Raw genomic sequence first — 11545 nt, 5'->3', positions numbered from 1 at the left:
ACGAGCCACTACTTAGGGAGTGGCTTGTGACCTACTTGCCTAATTTTTTGACATTTTGGGTTTATTTTTCTGTCAGCAAGCCAAGGATGCGGCCAAGGCGGCGGCAAAGGCGCAAGGAACTGGCCTTTCGCAGCTTAAGAAGAGATCGGCACCGACTGACTCGGGGGCTCCAAGCACATTCAAGAAGCCTCGGCCCAGGCCCCGCCGTCCAGCCAAGAAGGAGGAGTCACAAGCTTTCGACGGGGCTCATCCTGATGAGGACGAGCAGGTTGTGGACAAGCCTTCCCCGGTTGTGGACTTAGTTTCCAAATCGAGGTCGGGTGGGCATCAAACTGAGCCGGCAAATCCTTTAGCCGGCATTTCAGCTAGCGTTCGCTCACAAATTCCTGAAGACGTGGCCCGCCGGGCTAGATCATCGGGCGGTAAGTTCTACTCAAACGTCGTACAGACGTATCGAGCCTCATCTGGCAGTTCTTCTTACTCTCCGGGTCATCCTAAGGACATTGTTTTTCCTATAGCTAAAGTTGACAAAGGGAAAGAGGCAGCTACCGCGGAGGACGAGCGTATCCCTGCCACTCCTCATTATTCTTCAAGGGACAGAGCGGCCATTTTCCGCAAGGTTTTTAAGGCCGTCCCCTAGGAATACGTCGCTTCTCTTCCTGGTCGCACGGATGCTCAGTTTGGTGCCATCCAGGCCAGTTTGTTTGACGTAAGTTTTATGTCTGTTGATTGATTTGATATTTACACATGTTTTATCTGCTTACTAACATAATGATCTTCTGCAGCTGTTCTGCCGTATGGAGTTCTGCATGAGCTGGAAAACCCGCACAGCCGAAGAGCTTAATGCTCAGGTGGCCGAGTCTGTTCATCATGGTGACTATGCCTTCAAGACCATTGAAGAAGTTCGCCTTGAGATGCAGATGACCATAGATCTCCAGGCGAAGGAGTTGGCAACCTTAAAGTCCAACAAGGCTGAGTTGCTAAAAAAGGTCTTGCAGCAGGACACGGATATGAAAGAGATGGTGGCGGAAGGCAAGAGAGCCGGGGCAAAGATAATAATGCTCCAAGCAGAGCTCGAGGAGTATCCCCAGGTCAAGGAAGCAGCTGGCCAAGCCGAGCGTCTGCAAGGGGAGCTGGAGACCTCTAGGTCCCAGATTCGCGCCTTGAAGGAACGTGTCCATGATTCTTATGACCAAGGGGAGCAGGCCGTGAAAGATGTTGTCAAGCATTCCTGGGAGAAGCACATGGAGCCGTCTGACCTTTCTTGGTTTCTGCGGCGCTTGGAGCATAGTGCTGCTGTGCTGGCTGCGGAGCGTCTAGGGATGCCACCTCCTGAGTTTGTGCCGTCGGATTATGAAGATGACGCGGCCGCCTCCTGATTTGCTGCTTGTTTTTATCAGTCTTTTAATTTAGTGTTATCATGCCTGAGGGCAAAAACAATTTATATTTATGTGTTTTGCTCCGCTGGCGTGTGTACTTTTGTGCCTGCTGAGCACACAACAATTATTTTTGCTACTTTTTCACACCTAACTTTAGGCGTCTCTATATAAATGGGGTTGCTTTTTGCTTCCTGGTCTTATGTTTGGGTGTGTTCCATACTTTTCCATACTTGGATCTTTTCTAGCAATAGGGTAGCAAGTCAATATGTACGATCGTCAACTTCCTTGGCGAGCGTGTCTTAAAATGTAGTTGATTGATGCAAGACGGGCTTGGCATGTCAAGTGGAAGGCCAAGGAATGGTCGGCGCAGAAAAATGCTGCCAATCTGGCCTCAGGCATCCAATTATGCCGCAGCCAAGTAGACATGTGTGGTCGTCACTTTTTTTTTTGACGACCGTGTCTAATGTAAGGTTTGATTTACGCAAGTAAATCAATATGTATGATTGCCGTTAGACATGCGCGTCAGATGAAGTGGTCGGCCAACAATTGGTCCTAAACAACCTGAGTTCAAAGGTCATTCTTGCCGCTGGACTTGTGGGCAAGCAACCTTTGTTCCAAGGTTATTCTTGCCGCAGGCATCCAATCATGCCACGGCCAAGTCAAAATGTGTGGTCGTCACTTTTTCTGACGGGCATGTCTAATGTTAGATTTGATTTACGCAAGTAAATCAATATTTATGATTCCCGCTGGACATGCGCGTCAGATGAAGTGGTCGGCCAACAATTGGTCCTAAACAACCTGATTTCAAAGGTCATTCTTGCCGTTGGACTTGTGGGCAAGCAACCTTTGTTCCAAGGTTATTCTTGCCGCAGGTATCCAATCATGCCGTGGCCAAGTAAAAATGTGTGGTCGTCACTTTTTCTGACGGGCATGTCTAATGTTAGATTTGATTTACGCAAGTAAATAAATATGTATGATTGCCGCTAGACATGCGCGTCAGATGAAGTGGTCAGCCAACAATTGGTCCTAAACAACCTGTGTTCAAAGGTCATTCTTGCCGCTGGACTTGTGGGCAAACAACCTTTGTTCCAAGGTTATTCTTGCTGCAGGCATCCAATCATGCCGTGGCCAAATAAAAATGTGTGGTCGTCACTTTTTCTGACGGGCATGTCTAATGTTAGATTTGATTTATGTAAGTAAATCAATATGTATGATTGCCGCTAGACATGCGCGTCAGATGAAGTGGTCGGCCAACAATTGGTCCTAAACAACCTGTGTTCAAAGGTCATTCTTGCCGCTGGATTTGTGGGCAAGCAACCTTTGTTCCAAGGTTATTCTTGCCGCAGGCATCCAATCATGCCGTGGCCAAGTAAAAATGTGTGGTCGTCACTTTTTCTGACGGGCATGTCTAATGTTAGATTTGATTTACGCAAGTAAATCAATATGTATGATTGCCGCTAGACATGCGCGTCAGATGAAGTGGTCGGCCAACAATTGGTCATGAACAACCTGTGCTCAAAGGTCATTCTTGCCGCTGGACTTATGGGCAAGCAACCTTTGTTCCAAGTTTGCTCTTGCCGCAGAGCTTTTGAGCAAGACACCCTTGTTTCAAGGTTGCTCTTGCCGCAGGGCTTTTGAGGAAACCACCTTTGTGCCTAGGTTACTCTTGCCGCAGGGCTTTTGAGCAAGCCACCTTTGTTTCAAGGTTGCTCTTGCCGCAGGGCTTTTGAGCAAGCCACCTTTGTTTTAAAGTTGCTCTTGCCGCAGGGCTTTTGAGGAAACCACCTTTGTGCCAAGGTTACTTTTTGCCGCAGGCAACTAATTATGCCGTATGTGATTTAGGGATTTGGTTTACGCAAGTAAACCAATATGTATGCTAATGTACCACTAAACGGTTAGCAGACAGGAACCCTGCTTTTGCACACGGGTTAACCTGAGGCCTGTTGTGCCGCTGAGGTGAGAGTTGAATAGGTGATCAGCCTACAACTTAGTGCTAATCTAGGCCACTTCTTAGGCTTCAAACAATTAGTCTTGTTATGTATAGGTGCTAATCTGGGCCACTTCTCAGGCCGTCATTCAATTAGGCTTTGGTATTCGACGTGCGAGTAATAAATGATATGAAACAAGTAGAGTAGTTCTATTTATAACTTTGCATGGCAATTTTAGCCGGTTACAAAAGTGATTACTACCCTATCAGGACCATTAGAGGTCGCCCCTTAAGCAACAGATCCTTCTATGTAAGACAAATCTAGCACATATCTAGAAAAAATATTTCTTGAGATTGTCAGCATTCCAAGTGCGCAGAATAGGTCGGCCTTGCATATCTTGAATGCGGTAGGTTCCATCCCTGACTTCATCATAGATCTCATAAGGTCTTTCCCAAATAGGCGTCAGCTTACCCTGTTCATTGGCTCGGCCTGTGGATTCCATTTTTTGGAGGACAAAATCTCCCACCTTTAGCACTCTGTTAGAGACTTTCTTGTTATATTCCCTCGCCATTCTTATCTTGTACAGTTGTTGTCTTAGGGCGGCATTTCCTCTAACCTCAGGCAAGAGATCCAAGGCCACTTTCATCATTTCCCATTTAGCATTTTCATCGTATAGCATGACTCTCAAGGTTGGCTCACACATCTCTATGGGTAGGACGGCCTCAGCACCATAAGCTAATAAGAAGGGGGTTTCACCGGTGGAGTTCTTTGCCGTGGTGCGGATTGACCATAAGACGTTTGGCAACTCATCAGCCCACAGACCCTTGGCCTCGTCAAGCTTCTTTTTTATCCCTTCAGAGATTATTTTTTTGAACGCCTCAACCTGGCCATTGGCTTGGGGACATCCAACAGAGGCAAAACAGCTGTGTATACCATGTTCCGCTAGCCATTCTTTCAGCTTAGGCGTCTCAAACTGAGGCCCATTATCAAAGATGATAGACTGTGGGATTCCAAAATGAGTCATGATATTTTTCCAAATGAACGCTCGTACATCACTGGTTTTTATATTCTTGAGTGCTTCTGCCTCCACCCACTTGGTGAAGTAATCTACAACCACAATGACATAACGCCTTCCTCCAGGGGCGGCAGTGAACGGGCCTAGGAGATCCATTCCCCACTTAGCAAACGGAATTAGACTCGTGATGGGTGTCAGAACTCGAGCCGGTCGGTGTATTAGGTGAGCAAAGCGCTGCCATTTGTCACACTTCTTGACTAATGAGATTGTATCATCCTTAAGAGTCGGCCAATAATAGCCAGTTCGAAGTGCCTTTTCTGCCAAGGCCCTACCCCCAATATGCGAGCTACACAGTCCCTGGTGAAGGTCTTCTAGAATTTCTTGCCCCTTTTCAGGCGTCACACATCTCAACAAAGGACGGGAGTAGGCCTTTTTGTAAAGAGTGTCGTTCCACATTTCAAACCAAGAGCATTTCTTTTGAAGTTTTGCCGCTTTCCTCGAGTCTTCTGGAAATACTCCATTCATTTTAAAGTTAATTATGTCATCCATCCATGTGGAGGTCCTGTCCAGAGTTTCTACGTCCATTTGCTCGATGCTTTTATGTTCCTTTACTTCCCAGAACACGTGACGAGGGGTATCACAAGACGCAGAACTAGCCAATTTTGACAAGGCATCAACTTGGTTGTTTTCTGATCGAGGGACTTGCCTTACTTCAAAGCTTTTCAGTGGTTCCACCTCTTGGTGGACGGCCTGCATATACTTAACCATCGTCGGTTCCTTTGCCTCATAGGTTCCATTGACTTGGCTCACAATCAGCTGAGAGTCAGATAGTGCTAAGATCTCTTCGGCGCCGGCCGCTTTACACATTTTGATGCCACAAAGCAGGGCTTCATACTCGGCCTCATTGTTGGACGCCTGAAAGTTGAACCGCATAGCATACTCAAAAGTGTACCCTTCTGGCGATTGGAAGATTATCCCGGCTCCACAACCGTTCTGCGTGGACGAGCCGTCTACTTACAATGTCCACACCGTCTTTGTATTCTTGTCAAAGACAGGCCTCGTCATTTCAACAATAAAGTCTGCACAAGCTTGCCCCTTGACGTCTTTCCTAGGTTCATAAGTGATATCAAAGGCATTCAGCTCGATAGCCCAGTTCAGCATTCGGCCTGACGCCTCCAGCTTCGTGAAAGGCAGTTTGAGCGGCTGATCCGTGTAGACCACTATCCTGTGGGCTAAGAAGTAAGGACGAAACTTTTTGCTGGCCATAAATAAGGCTAAACCAAATTTTTCCACCGTAGGGTATCTAATTTCAGCATTTTGAAGAACATGACTGACGAAGTACACTGGCATCTGTATTCCTTCCCTCTCTGTCAGTAGAACGGCACTCAGCGAGTGTTCAGATACAGCAAGATACATGTATAAAGTCTCTCCCTGCAAAGGGCTAACAAGGCGAGGCAAGGTGTGCAAATGATCTTTTAATCTGACTAGCGCCGCCTCGGCTTCATCCGACCATTCAAACTTAGCCTTCTTTCTGATTGCCCTAAAAAAGTAGTGACATTTGTCTCCGGCTTTGGAAAGGAATCTGCCCAGGGCGGCCAGAAAACCTGTGAGCCGCTGGACTTCTTTTACTGTCTTTGGTGAGCTCATATCAATTACTGCCTAGATCTTGTCCGAGTTGGCTTCAATTCCTCTTTCATCAATCAAGAAACCTAAGAATTTACCCGACGTTACCCCAAACACACACTTCTTAGGATTTAATCTCATGTTGTAAGCTCGAATAGTCTCAAATGTCTCCCTCGGATCAGCTATGTGTGCCGCCCGCTGTAGACACCTACTTTTGTCCCCATTCCCGAAAGGGAAAGGTTCGATGATGAAGACGTAAAAACTCCACTTGACAACGCATCTCCTATAAAATAAACGAATCTCGATTCCCCTTTTCATTTCACCCGAAACCTGCTATTTATGGAAACCTGCTAAAACTAGTAACTGCCGTAAAGGGTAGCTTCTAAAAGTGGTAAATCATAAAGGATAGAAACCTGTCAGAATTAGGTGTTGCACTCCAACATAAAATCCTAAGTGAGATAAAAAACTGCGAGAATCCTATTCCTAATAGGATTCGGAAATAAGAGTTACGTATTAATTAAAATCCTAACGAGCCTAGAGTTCGTAACGGGCCCAGACGCATTCCGTCATAAAATTGATACGCGCTAAAAGACTCGAATTAATCTCAAACTCTACGGATTTCAGGAATCCGAATCTGACAAAGAAACGGCCCAAACAGCAATTTCAACGCCCAGCCCTGGGCGCTGAAATTGCCTGGATCATATTTTCAACGCCCAGAGTTGGGCGCCGAAATCTTTGACGCCCAGCCCTGGGCGCTGAAAATACCTGGGTACGTGTTTTTTCCTAATTCTTTGTGGATTAGAACTCTGCAATTCTATCTTTCCACGAACTCTTCCCTATAAATAGACCCCTAAATTCGACGTGAAAAGAGACAACAACACACAATTATATTCTTAGTATTGACTCCAACCCTTAGCCTAAGCCTCTCGCTGCGAAATTGTTCACGCGTTATGTCGCAATCGATCCATAAATCGAACAGAACGTATCCTGTCCCATAATTGAGATTCGTTAAATAAAAAGGAGAAATAGCAAAGTCAAAGTGGTTAGTTTTCTGAGAACCGTGACGCACCTCTCAAGGGTGCGTCGTAATGTGTCCCTTTTCGATGATTTAACTGCTTTCCTCGCCCTTTTTATGAACTGTTAAACTAACCTAATCTCATTGTTCTATCACGCCTAACAAATATGATATTTTTGGGAAATCGGATTATCATGCTAGTTCCCTTAATGCTATTTAAATCAGATAATCACGATCGAATTAGTATTATATGTTGCATATTGCTAAAATCAACTCAGATTAGTTTAATAGTTAACGCATGTCCCTTCAATTATTTATGCTGAGCTAGTAAGGATATCCTGCCTCTGGAGTTATCGACGAGCGAAGTACTCCTCTCGTTAGTTACAGTCCCCCGAACCCTCAATCTCTACCTTGCGGGTGTATATTGAGAGATCCCCACACCAGGGATCACAAGGGAACCTACGGCCGTCGTGGTCAAACATAATTGCACTCCCTTTATGTCACGATAACCGGGTTTTGTCAGTTTTTCTCATTGTCGTTAAAAACTGAATGGCGACTCCTATATTACTAGTTAATTGGGTGTAAACTCACAGGAAATCCAATTACACTTGATTGAATAAAAAGAATCGTCACACCCACGAGGGACAAGGTCACGCATTAGCCTCGCGCTTTTTTTCGACCCCCTCACAGTGGCGACTCCACTAGGGATAGTGAAGGAAATACTCGTGCTTGTAGGTAATCAAAATAGCCGAAGGGTGAAACGATCCTACCCCGCGTTTATTTCCCCATCAAGTTGGGACGACCTGAAAATCAGCATATTAATGTGAACGGGCAGAACCGCATAACGAATCTCGGCTCCCTCGGGAGTTGGGACTAAGGATACCTTTTTTCGCCAATAGGGGGGTGCATACACCGCGCATGTTGCCCACTCGGTACTTGTGCAGGTAGTACACCTATCCCGAACCCAATCGCTCGCTCATTAGGTCCCTCTCGCCTGCATGCCCCCTTGGCTTGCACTTGCGAGTTGGCCTCTTGGGCGAAATTCGTCTGTTGAAGACACTACCTCGACCGGGGCATGTGTTGGATCTACGATAGAAACGGTACCAAGCCAGGCGCAAATAAACTACCCATAGAAGCCTATCATAAACTACGTGGCATATTTAATTTTCAAATCCATGTTTGTAATGTAGTTATGTGTAGCGAAATATGTGATTGTGTGTGACAAACTATCCTAGAAAACCAACGACCTTAAAAATTTCCCAAACATTCGTAGACTAATTTGCCAAAGAGTTATACCGAAATACGTGTTCCGCAAACCCGAATGATCGCCACAAAAATAAGCGACGCTCGGGATGGCCTGTAACGAATCCCACAAACGCTGCTACGCGTAAAGGACGTTATTAGGCAAGCACGCAAATCGAAGTCGCATAAACAGAAGACAGAAAACGAGAACCAGCCAGGGACGAATTTTCAACGCCCCTGGCTGGGCGCCAGAATTTCTCACGCCCCTCGCTGGGCGCTGAAGTTGTTGCCTTGCCTTTTGGTCAGGCACAGCAGCCTCGGTGCCCACGCATAAAGAAAATACGTAGCAAAAAAAAAAACTTTTCGTAAACACAATTGCTACGAGGGCGTATGAAAAAGCACTCGATTCTAAAAGCGACTTGTAAAAAATAAATAACTCTTTGTGTCGTTGTTAGGCCTCCTACGACGACGATGGCGTATGAAAAAGCACTCGATTCTAAAAGCGACTTGTAAAAAATAAATAACTCTTTGTGTCGTTGTTAGGCCTCCTACGACGACGATGTTCGGCACCAAAGCCGAGCATGCTAATTAAACCTTAAATGTCACATGGGCGAAGTATTCAAAAAAATAAATGTTCGAATAAAGTCTTCAAAAAAAATAAATGTTCAAATAAATCCGAGTCTAGACTAGGCTATGCCAAAATACAATCCAAATCCTAAGTCTTAGTTGTCTTATCCATAGAATCGGTCCTAATGCTTGGTGTCGTTCTGCAAGTTAAAAGGTTAAACCATATTTGAGTCTCCCTTCCTAACATTTAAATCAATGAGCACCCATATGTAATTGTCATCCCTTGCTAGGAATCCACGGCCTCAATACTCTCTCTCACCAATAAAAAGAATATATTATAGTATTTGCAAAATGGAAATGGTCACATTCTGGAAATCATTCCCCCATAGTCGCACAACCCCCAAAGTGAACCTAAGGTGTTAATACCATTGGCAAAGAAAAAATTAATGGCCCCAAGGCTTATAATCACATTGGGTCACGACTATCATAGTCCTCTCAAGTCACTCGCTCCTTGAAATACTACTAAGTACGGACTAAAAGATTTTCCATGAATGCAACATGACCAACCATGAAAATACCCAAATCGGCATACCATAAAGCTACCATTGGGGTAAAGCAATACATACTAAGAGAGAAGCCGCACTAATGATTCTAGTCTTGCAAAAATAAAAATTCGATCTCCCCAATTAACTACCTTGCCAACATTAAAGCAAAATGGCGCATGACAAATGAACACCCAAGGGTTAAAATCTAAAGTGCCAATCAACGAAAGTTATGGTCCAATTAGCCCAAGTCTGAGAGTCGCTTGGTCAAGTATTATGGGCTTACGCCACGTCATTATTTTGAGTCTAGGCCACCTCCTTGTATTCATACACGGGTTATAATCAGAAAAATTAATGAAAGTTCGAGTCTAAATCAAACTTCCAATTAAATCCCAGAAACTGGAATCTGAAGCAAAAAAAATTATTTTCGATGTAATTCTTTCGTTAAAATTCAATAAGGTAACAATAACATTTTGAATCTACGCTATTTGCACATTTTAAAGAAACGACTAAATACGCTTGCAAAGTAAGATGATTTAAAGGTCCACCCTAGGCCTACTAAAATTAGAGGTCCACTATAGGCCTACCAAACGAGGCTCACTCAGTCTCGCCTCGTGACTCAAAGACCACAACCATCTACCTTTTAGCCCAAATTAAAAATTGAAGAATTTATGTTGGGGAGGAATCCCAAGGAAAAAGAAAGAAAAAATAGAAAGAGAAAAGGGAGAGCGAAAAGAGCAAGCCAGGGAATACTTATCCCGTAGTGCAACATTTAACTAAGTAAACGAAGGAAAAGAATTGAGTCAACCAATCCAAATCATAAAATTCTACGATGTCTACCCTTTCCAATCCTTATGCTCTTAAACGCCTTCGCTCTGGGGTCCCTGTTCAGCTCATTTAGCCCATCCATGTTCTCATTGCCATAACCCAAGAAACCATTACCTCAACTCTTGTTTTTGAACTTGTTATCAACCGCAAACCACGCACGGCCATTGCACGTGCGTCATGCCCATCATTTCCAAAGTCCAAACCTGCTCTTACGCCACCATTAGCATAATGACCTTATAACTTGTTTGGATACGTCCTGTTGATATACCCTTGAACCGTCCCCATGCTATTCATTGGCCTTGGTTGATGTAATCCTCATGCTCGACTAATACCTATACAACTTATCCTATCTCATTCAACCCATCTTTCAAGCCGTCTTGAGTCACAAATAAAAAAGAGACAAATGAAGAGTACATTCTACGCTCAACGTAAAAATAAAAAATGTGAATAATAAAAAAGAAACTTTGCAAAGCGCCTCTAAAGTTAGTCTAAAAAGAAAAGAAGCATTTAGCGCACCAAAAAAGATCCGCCCAGAAATAATTTTCAGCGCCCACACCTGGGCGCCGAAAACTTTGACGCCCCAGCCTGGGCGCTCAATCTCTCTGCTTGCTAAAATTTTGTCCAGAAGTGCTCGTCATTTTATCCGCACAAGAACGGAAAATAACGAACACTTGGAGGGGTACAGCACGTATTCAGATATACGTACCACCAAAAAATACATGTACTCAAAAAAAAAATATATAAAACAAATTTTTTGGCTTACGGCAAAGCAACAGATTAAAATAATAATAAACTTCACTTATTCTACCGTTTCAAATAATATGTTTCCATCTCAGAACATACTTATCGAATTCGGCATTCTAAGAAACCATTTTCTAGGCTAAGAACTACGCAAGACCTGATTCCAAATTAAATCTATTTAAGGCGGATACGTAGGCAATCCATGATTCGGTCCAACCAATTTGCAAAAATATTAAAGCCTGTAGAATAACAAGAATAAAAATAGAAGTCCCTTATTGAAATTTAATTACTTGCAACCCAAGTCGAAAGAAAAATTTAAGTCAAAGGAAGAATCCAAGTCACCAAGATGCCAAATTAATGAGCACACATCGAAAAATAATAAGGGCACGTACCCTTGCCAGAAGGAGCACTCACACTCCTAGGCACTTAGCCAAGACTCAAAAGATCACTCTGCCTCAATTGAATGGGGGCTAACGCAAGCGTCCATGACCTCTAAAGTACTCGACTTGACCCTCCCTAAAGCGAACTAACTCACTTAAAGACTTTCTTTCACAACTAGACATAGTCGTTCGCTTAAAGACCTTCTTTCACCACTAGACACAGTCATAATCGCCAACAAGTAATAAAGGCAGTAAGCTTGCAATAAAGAGGATTGTTCTACGGCG

At 44.1% G+C, this 11545-nt stretch overlaps 1 protein-coding gene across 1 annotated transcript; it reads right to left on the bottom strand.

Moving 5' to 3' along the window:
* Positions 1–3255: 3255 nt before the first annotated feature.
* LOC130469954 (uncharacterized) lies at positions 3256–5189 on the bottom strand. Its single transcript, XM_056839498.1, has 3 exons — positions 4935–5189; positions 3732–4307; positions 3256–3330 (listed from the first exon to the last, which is right to left on the bottom strand). The coding sequence occupies exons 1-3, from the start codon at positions 5187–5189 to the stop codon at positions 3256–3258; spliced, it is 906 nt and encodes a 301-aa protein (XP_056695476.1).
* Between the last annotated feature and the right edge of the window lie 6356 nt (positions 5190–11545).

The sequence above is a fragment of the Spinacia oleracea genome, chromosome 3, assembly GCF_020520425.1.
Source record: "Spinacia oleracea cultivar Varoflay chromosome 3, BTI_SOV_V1, whole genome shotgun sequence".
Taxonomy (NCBI): domain Eukaryota; kingdom Viridiplantae; phylum Streptophyta; class Magnoliopsida; order Caryophyllales; family Amaranthaceae; genus Spinacia; species Spinacia oleracea.
This window is presented reverse-complemented; position numbering and strand designations above follow the sequence as displayed.

Bases quoted from the DNA above. Each gene is read 5' to 3' on its own strand.
- LOC130469954 (XM_056839498.1), bottom strand. From the start codon at position 5,189: ATGTGTAAAGCGGCCGGCGCCGAAGAGATCTTAGCACTATCTGACTCT. The intron at 4,308-4,934 runs GTAAAGGAACAT...GGAATCCCACAG, and splicing joins CTCGTCACGTGTTCTGGGAA to TCTATCATCTTTGATAATGG. The intron at 3,331-3,731 runs GTCAGGGATGGA...CTCTCACCTCAG, and splicing joins CTTATGAGATCTATGATGAA to CGGCACAACAGGCCTCAGGT.